This window comes from Pan paniscus, chromosome 2 (assembly GCF_029289425.2).
Source record: "Pan paniscus chromosome 2, NHGRI_mPanPan1-v2.0_pri, whole genome shotgun sequence".
Lineage (NCBI taxonomy): Eukaryota > Metazoa > Chordata > Mammalia > Primates > Hominidae > Pan > Pan paniscus.
In genome coordinates, this window is record NC_085926.1 from 138,883,443 (window position 1) to 138,898,649 (window position 15,207).

Consider the following 15,207-nt stretch of genomic DNA (forward strand, 5'->3'; position numbering starts at 1 on the left):
TGGTTTTAAACTATTTTAGACTTTCAGTCTGGAGTAGGTTCTGTGTATAACATGTTTCTACTGTTTTTATATTTTGGTGTTTGGGAAATAGTGTTATGTCCTATAGGCTTTAAGTAAAACTGATCTAATAAATCATTAACAATTATGCTTGCTTAAATATCTGTTTTCCATCTTCTGTCATGTTGAACTATATACTATTTGGAAACTTGAAAAGAAATATCTAATTGTTTCATCTGAAATAGATCTTTTAATGAAATCTTAAGTGTTGTAGCAAAACTCCAAGTTTATTTCTTAAAGCCACATATCTGAAAAGTAGTGGTAGCTAAGACTTATTCCAAAGATTAGAAAGTACAAGATGCTAGTCCACATTATTCTATTGTAAACTACCAGAGTTAGGTTTCACTATGTTTAGCGTTGCTCTATGAGGAATCCAGGAAAAGCATGACTTAAAACTCTTTAATATTATTTTTTTCCACTTATAATTGTAACACAAGCTGGCACAATTCTTAGGCTTGTGGGGTTGGGGAATTGGATAGGGGTGGGGTAATAATGAAAGGTTGACTTGAGGATTCTGGTTTATAAGGCTGAGGGCTGGGTGCAGTGGATTATGCCTATAATCCCAGCGCTTTGAGAGGCCAGGGCAGGAAGATTGCTTGAGGCCAGGAGTTTAAGAACAGCCTAGGCAACATTGCAAGACTTAATCTCTATAAAAAATGCATGCCTATAATCCTAGCTACCTGGGAGGCTGAGGTGGGAGGATTGCTTGAGCCCAGGAGTTTGAGGCTGCGGTGAGCCATGATTGCACCATGGAGACTCCATCTGTTAAAAAAGAAAAAAAAAGAAAAAAAATTAATAAAAAAATAAAAATAGGGCTGATATGTCACCTTTCAGGATTTGTATCTCTTCTAACTTTCTTGTGAGGAAGGATCTTTAATGAAACTAGTTACAGTTGGTTTGTGGATCATTTATCTAATAGGTATTCAATATCTAAAGACAATCCATTCATAAAACTGGTGGAATCTGTAGGTAATTAAGTGGGTGTTGTAGTTGTGATTTTATTTTATGTCAGAAACAAGTTAGGTATAATTTATAAATAGGTGAATTTTCTGTTTTTTTAGTAGGTAGCATTTAAACCTATCTCTAATAGATAAGGACCTGTTGGGGGAATCAGTGTAAGGTAACAAATATTGTTAAAACTCAAAATTACATGTGTAGGAGATGTTGTATTCTATAAGAGTAGGTGCTGCCCCCTTAAGTAGAACTAAGGAAATTGTATTAGGAAGAGTACTGAATAAATACTTTATAACACTACAGGTTCTCATTTACTAGTCACCAGGGAGACTGATATGACCATTGCCTTTAAATGATCATAGGGAATTTGACTTACATTCACCCTATCACTTCTTGGGAGAATATGAGTGGGATTGAAAGAGAATCCCTCAGGTGCACAGAATTTTAGTTAATCATACTGCCTGCTTTATGATATTCTATCATCATTAGTGTCTCAGTCATTCTATTTGTGTTACTAAATGCAAAGGAAATTCAGCTTACTTAGAACTGGAATTAATACAGTGTGAGGATTTTTGTTTACTTTGTTTTGTTTTTGTCTTGAGCTGCAGTCGGGGTGTATAGTTCCTAAAGGATTTTGTTGCTTATCCCTGCCATGTGAACCCCAATGAGGACATGAGACCGAAGATTCAATATAGTGCATTTTGCATTCAGTAAAATAAACTATTTACATATCACCCATTTAATATGACAAATTTGGGACAAAAGAATAGGAAATCTAAAATATGAATATTGTTTTAAAATTCTAATTCTTCATGAGTTAAGGCCATTCTTTATTATTAGAGTGACATATTTTATTATATTTTACTTACTTTATTTTAAAAAACCTATCAGTAAGATGTTTCTTTTTGCTTTTCAGGAACCGTGGGGAAAGGCGAATGGGTGCTTTTGAATGTGTTCGTAAAGTGTATCAGACAGATGGACTAAAAGGATTTTATAGGGGCATGTCTGCTTCGTATGCTGGTATATCAGAGACTGTTATCCATTTTGTTATTTATGAAAGTATAAAACAAAAACTACTGGAATATAAGACTGCTTCTACAATGGAAAATGATGAAGAGTCTGTGAAAGAAGCATCAGATTTTGTGGGAATGATGCTAGCTGCTGCCACCTCAAAAACTTGTGCCACAACTATAGCATATCCACATGGTAAGAAGAGTTATCTATTAAATCAGAAGTATTTTCCCACCCCAGCCAACAGCTCACTTATTAAAGCATTTATAATTTTACTGCATTCTGGTATAACAAAATACAATTCTTGGGAGTTCATAATGAGATTAAATCTGGTTAAGTAATGTAGGCTCTATTAATAGGTCAGTATTATGCTATCAAATAGCATGGTGGTGATTGAGCATGAGCTCTGAAGTCAGTCAAATTCCAGCCTTACTTCAGCTTGATGACTTTTGGGCAAGTTTCTAAGTTTTGAAAAAAGTATGTATGTTGGTGCTATACTAGATAGTTTACATACATTACTAATCTACATAAAAATTCTCTAAAGTACTTATTTTCCCTGTTATGCTAGAACATAACCAGAATTGTTCTCCTTTTCAAATTGAATACTGAAAAGAAATGTAAACATGAAATAACTTGCCCAAGGTCACATACCTACTTAATGGTGAAGCCCAAATTTGAATTAAAGTCTGTAATCCCAAAGACCAAGCTATTTTACATTATTTCATGTTGGCAAATAAGTATGTGTTAATAATTCCTTTTATTTCTGTATTTAAATTTTATAATAGCCTATTTCATTAATAGCTAGATAAATCACTTAAGAATTTATCTACATGCTGAGGTTTTTTGGTAGCTTTTTTGGTTGTTTTAAGTGTCGCTTTTGATTTTTGCATGTTTAAGATTTGTTTTTTAATGTAAGCGCTTCATTTTTGTTCACTTACAGTGATTAATATTTACCGTCTCCATTGTATATTATATCAGGAAAAAGAGACAGGCCTAGAAAATGCGTATTTGCTCTAATAGTAATTTATGAAACCAACTCTTTAACCAGGTTGGACTATGAACTTATCTCAGTTTCCTGAAGGAAGTTCCTGACTTTTCTAAAAGAAGTCAAAATAGGACAGTATCAGAAATATTGTTTAGATACTGACCTATGGGGTAGGTTAGGATGGTGGCCTGCTAAGGTGTAAGGAATAGAGTTTTGGGGTTTAAACAGTCTTTTCCCTCGAAGTGAGATGATGTCATTACGGGAAGAGGTACAGTTGATAAACAAGATACGTTCTTTTTTTTTTTTTTGATAGGATCTCACTGTGTCACCCAGGCTTGAGTACAGTCACATGATCATAGCTCCCTGCAACCTTGAACTCCAAGGCTCAATTAATCCTCCTGCCCCAGCCTCCCAAGTAGCTGGGACTATGAGCTCAGGCCACTATGCCCAGCTAATTTTTTAATTTTTAGTAGAGACATAGTCTTGCTGGGTTCCCCAGGCTGGTCTCAAACTCTGGGCTCAAGCGATTCTCCCACCTCGGCCTCCCAGAATGCTAGTCAGGCATGAGCCACCACACCTGTCCAAACAAGACATTTTGGAGTTAAATGGCACGAATCTTTAAGACAGAACAGATTTCAAGTAAATAGTTACAATTGCTGTGGGTTGCTTTAGACTTTTTCCCTAGGCCCATCTGGAATACTGTGTTGAAAAAATTTGAGAAATAGTGGTTGTAAAAAAAAAAAGTAGTTACATAGGAAGCTGTGAGTTCTTGTCCCAGCTTCTACCCACAACTGGCCAAAATTTCTCAGTAGCTCCAATTTCTCACCTTTTAAAATGAGGAAAAATTGGACTGACTAATCTTTAAGGTTCATTCAGCTCTTAAAAATTTATGATTTTTGCTTACCTGATTCCCAGACTGGGTTTTGTAGCCGGCAGCTAGTGTTTGGAACATTGGCAACTTCTTTGTCCACACGATGTTTCACATTCATATATGTGGACTGTTTTGAATAGATTAATAATGCTATTGTTTCTTTGTACTACTCACTTTAAACAAATCTTTTCTGCTTGTTTCTCACTGTATCCTTTTTATATTCATCCTGGATGCCACCTCTTTACTGCCTCTTCACCTTTTCCTCCTTCTCATTTCTATTCTTCCTTTTATCTGTTTATCTAGCATACAACTGATACTTCTCTTTTGTAAAATTGTATCTTTTTACATTCAAAGACTATAAAGTCTATAATTAATGTACATGATTTTGGCCATATTAGAAGTTTGATGTTACTATAATGTGACTGGTTTCAATAAGCTACACATTAGAAGCCATCCTTTTTTATCCTGAGCTTACGCTTACAGACTGATAAATGGGATGTGCTCAGTTATAATTAGAAGAGTATAAAGATATCAATAATGTTTAATTTTATTTCTTTCCTACACAGAAGTTGTAAGAACAAGACTACGTGAAGAGGGAACAAAATACAGATCTTTTTTTCAGACTCTATCTTTGGTTGTTCAAGAAGAAGGTTATGGGTCTCTTTACCGTGGTCTGACAACTCATCTAGTGAGACAGATTCCAAACACAGCCATTATGATGGCCACCTATGAATTGGTGGTTTACCTACTCAATGGATAGCAGCATGAGGACTGCTGTACTGCAAAAAAAGAAGACCAAAAGATTACAGTGGACCATGGAATATGGAAGCCAGCATGGCAGACAGAAGAAAAATAGTTTGGGAACATGTAACTATTCTAAGTGGAAGTTTTGTTGTAGGAATTATAGTAATCACACCACATTACTTGGCCTTTCAGTAATGTGAAAAAAAAAAAAACCTCAGAGCCTCCAAGGAAATGCCTTTAGAAGCACTCCTCTCTCAAAATTGCCATTTTCTCTACCATGTCCCCCAGACACAGTTGGGTTTTGTTGATTTATGGCAGTCTTCTAAACAAAGCCATCCTTAATTTTACATACTGTATTGTAACTATCCAAAGATAGTATTGGCAGTCATAAATTTATAACTTCTGGCCTTTGTTTAATTCCAGTAAAATAACAGCAATGACAATGAGATTGTCAGTATTATTTTCACATTTCCCTGAGAGGACCTGGCACAATATTTTAAATTTAATTATTTGGCAGTAGTCACTGTTTTTGACAACCAATGAAATAGCGTCTAAATATCTTGTATATTTTTTAGCATCAAAATGTTTTGGTTTCCACTGCTGACAGGTGCTTGATGTTTAGCCTAATGTGGATATTTAAATTGTTAACATACCAAACACACATGGTAATAGTTTGGGACAAAATAACTAGTAAAATGTTGATTTCTTGGCTATTTCACTGACTGCGGCATGTCCTCGTGTCTTCTCTGATTTTGTGGTACATGAATGAATGCATTTATCTTTTTAGTGACTTACTAGTTACAAACTTGAATTATCACCTCTTTGTCATACTTAAGTATCATTTACATAAAGTGTAAAAGATTTTTTCACTTTTGAATCTTTACCTACTTGCTTTCACATTAAGAATTTGAACTTTTGGGTTTTTTCCAGGTCTATATATAATAGATTACATTTATTTTGTAGAGAAAATAGTAATTTAAAGTTTTGCCATTTTAAGGTGACAATATTTGGGACAGTATAAATATTATAGACAAGGGCCCCCTTGCTGTCTGCTTTAGCAGGTAGTGACATTAATTGACTTCTAGTTTTGTGTAAATGAACAAACTGCTTTTGACAAGAAATTTATTCTGTCCTAGTTTCCTGCGTGGTAAATCATAGAAAGATTCAAGTTCATTTGGGTTAAATGTGCTAACAGGATGTAGCTTTTAAATTCTGCTATTGAGTCAGCTGTACCTTTTAATACTTTAAATGTGTTATTTGTATGGCTCTTATAAAGGTGTTTGCTGTAATTCTGTTAAAAGACCTCGCCTATGCCATACTGGTGTATAAAAACTGCCGCAATTGGACGCCAGTGTGGTACTCATTTCAGTATACCTGAACTGTACATTTTGTGCAATGGCTTTATCTAAAAGAATGACGCTTCGTGAAAGCACTTTGTGGCCTTTTTTTGGGGGGGAGGGTGAGAGAGTAGGAGAGAATACCATGTTAAGATTAAAAAAAAAACATTGGTCATGTATTAGGCAGAAACAGTGTTCATAACATTTTTCTGGGTTTTAAGTATGTTGTTTCGGATATCCTTAATATAAATGTTTTAGGTATTCTGTGTACCCTGTCGTACCCCCAACATTATAGAATATTGCAGCGTGTCATTGCAAGCTTTCTCTGCTGTCACCAGTGAAACATAGTGCCCTGTTAAATTCCCCCACTTTAACTTCCTTGTGATCAACAGTAACTGGATGTTTTTGAGGTGCTCAATTGGAATAAAAATATTCCAATCTATTTGGAGACCAAAGGCAAAATCAGTTTTCTTACCTTTGGAATTATTCGTACCTTTTATGGTAAATTTCAGCTTTGACATGTATTATGAGGAACATACCAAAAACCGGTTTGTAACAAATCTGTAGAGAAGGTCTGAATCTATCGTGTTTGCCTTTTCAGGTGCCATTTCTACTGCCTAATACAGTGCCATTTGCCTTGTGAAGACCCATAAACATTCATTGTGTTGAATGTAAGGTAGAGACTCTCCCTGGTCTTACTGATCTCAATACCCCACAAATGATTAAGAATGATATGAAAACCAGCAGCTAAGGAACATCTTATTATTTAGTTGTAGCATATTCATAACAAGTGTCCTTCAAGGATAAACATATATTCTCTATTTGTATTTAGCAAGTAAAACTTGTGTTGACCTTTAGTGCATTATATTTCAGCTTTTAACAGTATTATGTATGTACTGGAAAGAAAAGAAATCTTAGAGTCTTGGACATTGTTTATTTGTGCAACAACTAGAAAGGAGCAATGAAGTTTATTTCCGTTGTATTTTTCCCTAAGCACAATCTGCAATAGTTTATGTATGACAGAGATAATTCAAAAAGGAAAACTATATATAAAAGTTATATATAAAGTTTATCTCTGAAATATTTCTTTGAAGTTTTTAAAAAATTGACTCATGTTTAAAAACAAAAATACATATTCAGAGCATTGGACTTTTTTAACTTGTTTTCATCTGTTTATCATGACTTTTTTATTTCTGGTGTAGAGTCCACATTATTTAGATTGTTGTACTTTTAAATTTCAAAGTTCAAATCTGAAGAATTAGCAATTGTGATTTCGGGATACCATGCAGTGGTTTTAATCCCAAGAAAAAAACTATCACCAAAAGTTGGTTTGATTCTCATTATGTAACTTTGTAGAACCATCCTTTCTAGATGGGTCCCCCACAGTGAATTTGTAACTTTGAAGTCAGGATAGAATATCATTAGATTATCTGTGGGATAGCATTACTATGTTAGGACCAGCAGAGTTTGGGTTGGTAAAAATAATGTTTGCTCTATTACTGGGTTACAGACATTTCAGCATTTTTAGATTGGTTTTAAATCACTAAAAATATTTATTCGGATTTGAAGGATTTAAGTGTTAAAAATCAATCCATTTCTTGCCCTTCAAGAATTGTCCATGCCTGCCTTTTGTTGTTTACATGCTCTTCTGCCCAGACTGTTAGTAATCTAGGGACCCCCTTTGGAGCTGATAAGTACGGTTCAGCCTTTTCTCCTCAAATATCTAATGACTTTAACATTCCTAAGAATATAGGTATTTCTGAATGATTTAAATTTGAGGAATTTTAATACATAAAATACAATGTACAAACTTTCTGCCCACTCAGATCTCTTCTCCATCATGTACTTAGTATTTCCCATTAACCTACACACTGATTTTTATGCTACTCCTTGTAGAAACAAAATTCTGGTTTGACTCAGTTTTTGTGTTTATAAACTTTTGGAATGTGTACCCCGTTTATGTGAACAATTACAACCTATCAGACATAGCTAAATAGTGAACCTCAAAAGTGTTAACTTTTGACTATTCATGTGAGGTTTGGTATCTTGCATTTATGTACATGGCTGTAAATTATGTGCATTTACTCTGTATTTATGTTATCTAGCTGACTTTTACTTGAATTGTTCAAATTTTAAAAATTAAAATACGCTCATGAAAATATGGCTTTTTCTGTAATACATCAACATTTTATTGAGAATATAATCACACTTTTTTGGATTATCCTATGTGTGGAACAAAAATCCATTGCCATTTTCAGGTTAAGTTTTAGGCTCGCTTGATTCAGTCAGCAAAACCTTATCTTGAGCACTTCGTATCTGTTAGATCTAGTGATGTCTGAAGGAACCCAAAGGTCAAGTAATCCAACTCCCTCATAGTGTAGAAAGAAATCTTGCATATCTTCCACAGGTTTATTGACTTTTATCCAACACTTTTCATGTTTTAATTTCAGCCTTTGTGAAAGTTGATATTAAAAATACAGAGGTGAGAACTTGTTAGAATAACCAAATGAATCCACATATGTTAGATCAAAATACAAATGACAAAGATAAAATGCTATGTAGTGCCAACCCTCTTTACATTTTGTCTATTTTATTTAAGTTTTTCTGAATTGTAGTTAACATCAAACATTGTCCAGTCTTGTAGGTGAGGAAACCAGGACGAAATATATTTTGTATTTCAACATTGACATAAATCTGAAATTGTTGGTTCTACTAATAGTACTCTGCACTGAAGGCACTGGCAAAATAATGGTTAAAATTGAGCACAGGTGTTCCAAGTTGTGTGTGTGTGTTTATTACTGAACATTGGGAGCCGTGATAGAGGAAGTAATTTGTGAGTTCACGATTTCTTAAGGTTCTAGTGTGACATTTATACACTGATAAAACTCAGGCAAGCAAAATGTAATTAAATGTTCCCCCTGCCCTCCCCCCCTTTTTTAATATATATATACGGAGTTTCACTCTTGTCGCCCATGCTGGAGTGCAATGACATGATCTCAGGTCACTGCAACCTCTGCCTCCCGGGTTCAAGCGATTCTGCCTCAGCCTGACTTCCCTTCTGTTTCTTTATGTTCACACTGTGTAGAACAGCTGACTGCCTTAATATGTATTGAATCAATTCAAGATTTATGTTCATAGAGTGCTGTGTTTCTACAGTGGTTTCATGTGATTTCTTAATAGCCTATAGATCCAATAAATACAGAGGAATATTAGTCACAACTGGAGTTTTTGACTTTAGTGCTCTGAATCTTAGTCCTGTGTTTTTTTATTTACTACACTAGGTTATTCACCAGCACTTGACAATAGATTGATGTTTTAGAAACTTCGTTTTAAAGGAAAGATGGATAGAAGTTGGCTCTGAATGAAACATTAGGAAGTAGTAAGGAACAGAGTTGAATACATAGGAACAGTATGAACTGTCTAGAAGCTAACGTATATAAACCTTAGGTTACATCCTGAGGCCAGTGGGGAACCTCTCAAGGTTTTTTTCTCCCAAAGAATGATTAGCAACATCCTAGAAAGCCAGACTTAACAGATACTAGTTTGTCTTATGTAAGTTGCTCTTAATTAATACTGTCTTTGAGCCTCGGGAGTGTCAGAAGGTGATCTGTGTTCTCTGAAAGTAGTAATTCTTTTAGCAAAATCTTGGTTGCATGGGGAAAATGGCATTTTAACTAGGCTTTGAAACAGATAAAAATTTTACAGGCTGACATGGGGAGGGGCATTCTTTGTTAAAGGTCAAAGTGTTTTAGCCCAAGTAAGGAAAAATAACCCATTTTCTTTTGTTCTTATCTCCTAGGAATTGACTCAAAAGGTGTAAATGTCTTGAGATTTTAAAACCAGGGGTAGACCAGGATTCCAAACCTAATCTAACTCAGGAGCTTATCAAATCCAACCAAACAATTTAGTACTAGACCTCTGATTTTCTGTTTCCCAGTCCCCTCCCTGCTCTTCCAATGCACTGTAGAATTCCTCCTTGAGTCATTGTCAAGGATAAATAGCCCTAACATTCTTCAGCCATTACTTCTGAATCTTACCTTTTAAGGTTCTCCTATATGATCGATCTCCTTAGTATGAACTTAAGTGTTTTAGTGGCCCAGACTATTGGATCGGATCTATACCTTCCTAAATTAGATACTGATTTTTAGGGTGAGTTTTTTGTTGTTTTCCTAACTTGGAAAAATTGTGCTGGAGCAACTGGACATCAATATGAATTAAAATGAAGCATTATTTCACTTCCATGATCCAATCATCTCCCACCAGAACCCCCACTTCCAAAATTGGAGATTACATTTCAATATGAGATTTGGGCAGGGACACACATCCGAACTGTCACTGTACATTTAAGATTTGTTCATGTTAAGCATTTTTAACCTAATAATGCAAAATAAAAGCATAAACTAGATACTTATATCTTTAAAATACTTTACCCAGAAGACAGCAAAGAGATAAGAAGAGGACTATACGGAAGAAAAGTTAGGTATCATGGAGAATGGGATAAGTATGTCTAATGTACTTCTGATCGGAGTTCCAGAGTAAGCAGAGAGGATGGAGAAGAGACAATATTTTAAAAGGTAATTGGAGGCCAGGCACGGTGGCTCACGCCTGTAATCCCAAAACTTTGGGAGGCTGAGGCGGGCGGATCACTTGAGGTCAGAAGTTCGAGACCAGCCTGGCCAACATGGTGAAACCCTGTCTCTACTAAAAATACAAAAACTAGTTGGGTGTGGTGGCGGGCCCCTGTAATCCCAGCTACTGGGGAGGCTGAGGCAGGAGAATCACTTGACCCCAGGAGGCGGAGGTTGCAGTGAGCCGAGATTGCACCACTGCACTCCAGCCAAGGCGGCAAAGGGAGACTCCGTCTCAAAAAAAAAAGAAAAAAAGATTGGAAAACTCCCAGCGTTGATGATAAACATGAATCCATAGCTCCATGAATCACAATGCATTCTAAATAAGATTAAAACATGCCTATAAACATTATAGTGAAATGGAAGAATATCAAAACAAAGTGAAGATACTGATTTCTGCTACCTAGATGATGGGTTAGGAATGAGGGTGAAATAAATTTCAGAAAAATTAAAACAATTTGCCACTAGCAGAAGCTCAAGCTCACCAAAGGAAATCCTGTTCTATACAACTGTAGGATGACTGTAGTTAACAATAATAGATAGTTTCAAATAGCTAGAAGGAGGAATATTAAATGTTTCCAAAACAAATGATAAATGTTTGAGATGATGGATATGCTAAGTACCGTCATCTGATTACTATACATTGCATGTAACAAAACATCACTATGTAGCCCTTGAATATTTTTTTAAATTAAATTTTTAAAGACGTCAGAAAAAAAAGGATGTGCTTTAGGCAGAAGGAATGTGATACCAGAAGAACTAAGATGGAAGAAAAAAAGGCAAACAAAACAGGTGGGCAAGTGCAAAAGGTGATTTACCATATAAAAAGTAACAAGTAAAATATACACAATAGGCTGGGCACGGTGGCTCACACCTGTAATCCCAGCACTTTGGGAGGCCGAGGCAGGAGGATCACCTGAGGTCAGGAGTTCGAGACCAGCATGGCCAACATGGTGAAATCCTGTCTCTACTAAAAATACAAAAATTAGCTGGGCATGGTCGCACATGCCTGTAATCCCAGCTACTTGGGAGGCTGAGGCAGGAGAATCATCTGAACCCAGGAGGTGGAGGTTGCAGTGAGCCAAGAGCACACCAATGCACTCCAGCCTGAGCCACAGAGCAAGACTCCGTCTCAGGGAAAAAAAAAAAATATATATATATATATATATATATATATATACACACACACACACACATATATATACACACACATATATATGTATACACATATATGTATATATATACACACAATATAGTCTATTACAATTTAATGAAAGTAAGGAGGGAGAGAAATGGAGTTAAAGAGTTCTACAAAGCATTGTATTATCCAGGAAGAAGATGAAGACTAATTTTAATTTTTGTTAAGTATACATATTGCAATAAGTGGGGTAACCATAAAAGAACAGAAATAGTGTAACTAGTATACTTGTAGAAGGAGAAAACATGAAAGAATTCTTTTTTAAAAATCAGTTCAAAGGAAGGCCAGAAAGGAGAAGTAGTATGAAATAATACAGTTTTAAATCCAAATCTATCGGAACCATTGACCCTTGAACAACACAGGTTTGAACTGCAAGGGTTTGCTAATACACAGATTGTTTTCAATAAATATATTGAAACTTTTTTTGGAGATTTGTAACAATTTGGGGGAAAAAAACTCACAAACTATGTAGCCTAGAGGTAAGAAAAAAATTAAGAAAAAGTTTCATATGTGTTCCATGACAGAACCATATATACAGACACAGAAGGGGCCTAGAAATCAAAGAATGAGGCAAACAAATCCGTTTGTCAGTATAGGGTGATTGGTTTAGAGAACTTACCAACAGAAGCATGGTCTTGGGCCACTGCAAGACAGGCAGAGCTTTGCTGTTACCCTCAGCCTCAGGGCTATACCACAGAAAAAGGGGGTACATGTTCTGTGCAAGACAGTTAGAGACCACCCTCCAGAACAGGCAAGAGAATCCTGCGTGCATCATAGCCTATAATTTGTGCAATAACATTAAGGTTGCTTTGATCTAAAGGCAAGATTTATAGTGAGTACATGCTCTTACATTAAGGATAGTAAATAAAGTGAAATCAGGAGGCATTCATGAGACTGGGGTCAATCATAAGTCAACACGATGGATTAGCATACACGATGGTGTCACTTGTGTCTCCACAGTATGTGACGAATGCATAAAATAATTGTAGATAGTACTTTATAATTTACTACCATAGAATATATAAAAATCTATTTTAAAAAGTCAAAATGTATCAAAATTTATGCTCACAAACAAACCATACATGGTGCCATTCGCAGTCCAGAGCAATGTAAGCAAATGTAAAGAGGCAGTATTATAACCATATAAAATTAACTAGTACATACTTTACTACTGTAATAATTTTGTAGCCACCTCTTGTTGCTATTGTGGTGAGCCCAAGTATTGCAAGTATCCATTTAAAATGCTATGTGACATGACACTAATCATCTCAAATGAGCAGTTCCTCTCTCCGGTAAATTGTTCATTGCAGTAAAGAGTGGTCTCTCTTGGTTCTCAGGTGTTTTTTGTAGTGTTTAGTGCAATACCATAAACGTTGAGTAACACCATTAGACTCATGCAAAATACAACTATAAGTGCTGGAAGTGCTCCCAAGAAGCAGAGAAAAGCATGACATTACAAGAAAAAGTTTAACTGCTTGATGTGTGCTATAGACTGAGGTTCGCAGCTGCATTGGCCTGCCATTCAAGATAATGTAATCTACCTAAGGACCGTTGTACAAAAAGAAAAAGAAATTTGTGAAACCATGGCTGTGGCTACACCAGTAGGTGTGAAAACCTGGCACTTTTTTTGTGAAATACTTTTTTATCTCATTGTAAATGCAGCTTTTATGTAAGGCAGGATTGCTATAAAAAAGGCATTACCTATAGACTAACACGATTTGAGAAAAGGTGAAGTCACTATATGGCAACTTAAAACAAAAGAAAAGTGAGGGGTCTAAAGCTAGAGAATGTAATGCCAGCAAAGGATGGTTTGATAATTTTGGAAGAGATTTGGCTTTAAAATTGTCAAGCTAACAGAAGAAGCAGCTTCTGCCAACCAAGAGACAGCACACACATTCCCAGAAACCATTAGGAAAATCATTGAGGAGAAAGGATAGCTGCCTACACAGGTTTTTGTTTTGTATTGTTTCCATTTTTGTTTTCTAGAGAGTGAGTCTTGCTCTGTCACTTAGGCTGGAGTGTGATGGTGCAATCACGGCTCACTGTAACCTTGAATTGCTTCTGGGCTCAACCAATTCTCTCACCTCAGCCTTTCAAGTAATTAAGATCATAGGCACGCATGACCAGGCCCTGCTAATTTTCTTTCTTTTTTTTTTTTTTTTTTTTTTTGTAGAGACAGGATCTTGCTATGTAACCCAGGCTTTGAACAGGTTTTAATGCAGACAAAAGTGCCCTATTCTGGGGGGGAAAATACCACAAAAGACATTAATTAGTAAGGAAGGGAAGTGAGCAACAGGATTTAAGGCTGGAAGGGATAAGCTAACTCTACTGATGTGTGCAAATGTAGTTAGGTTTATGATCAGGACTGTCCTTACCTATAAAATCTGCTAACCCCCAAGCCTTAAAGGGAAAAGTTAAAAGTTAGCTGCCAGTCTTCTAGTTGTACAACAAGAAGGCCTGGACAAGAACCCTTTTTCTGAATTGATTCCATCAATGCTCTGTCCCTGAATTCAGGAAGTACCTTGTCAATAAGGGACTGCCTTTCTTCTTTCTTTTTTTTTTTAAATTTTAAGTTCTGGGATACATGTGCAGAACGTGCAGGTTTGTTGCATAGGTATATATGTGCCATGGTGGTTTGCTGCACCTATCAACCCATCATCTAGGTTTTAAGCTCCACATGCATTAGGTATTTCTCCTAATGTTCTCCCTCCCCTTGACCCCCACTCCCTGGGGACTGCCTTTTAAAGCTCTTATGATACTGGATAATGCCTCTGGCCACCCATGAGTTCAACCCCATGAATTCAATACCAAGGTCATCAAAGTGGTCTACTTGCCCCAAACCCAATGTCTCTAAATCAGCCACTGACCACCAGATCATCAGAGATCTGGGGGTCATAAGGTTTAAGGTTAATTAAACACAGTATTCTATGGAAGGGATTGTCAATGCTGTGGAAGAGAACCCTGACAGAGAGAACATCATAAAAGCCTGGAAGAATTACACTATTGAAAATGCCATTGCTGTTGACATATTCTTAGATTGTTTCAGGTATTTGGGCCCTATGACATATTTTTTATAGACATCAGATTTTCAAGACAATCTAGTTAAGACAATTCGTTTAGATTGTCTTATTACTTGAAACAGGAAATTCCCGCTGGAGAAAACTGTGTCCAGATCTTGTGCATGAATTCGGAGGATTCATGACAGAGCCAATCACAGATATTGTGAAAGAGACTGTGGCTGTGGGCAAAACAGATAGGGGCTGAAGAGTTTTAAGATACAGATCTTGGAGAAATTCAAAAGCGAATAGACACCATGCCAGAGGAATTAAGAGAAGGTGACTTGACAGAGATAAGTGGTTCCAAACCAGTGCCAGATGATAAGGATGAAGATGTAGAGGAGGCAGTGACAGAAAACAACTTGA

At 36.1% G+C, this 15,207-nt stretch overlaps 1 protein-coding gene across 2 annotated transcripts in view; it reads left to right on the forward strand.

Moving 5' to 3' along the window:
• Positions 1-8,118, forward strand: part of SLC25A36 (solute carrier family 25 member 36) — a 38,215-nt gene extending 30,097 nt beyond the window's left edge. For both annotated transcript variants that reach the window (XM_003826530.7, XM_063602958.1), the window contains exons 6-7: positions 1,928-2,217; positions 4,445-8,118. In XM_003826530.7, the coding sequence (XP_003826578.1) occupies positions 1,928-2,217; positions 4,445-4,638 (484 nt within the window). In that variant the 3' untranslated portion in view covers positions 4,639-8,118. The remainder of the gene's footprint in view (positions 1-1,927; positions 2,218-4,444) is intronic.
• Positions 8,119-15,207: the final 7,089 nt, after the last annotated feature.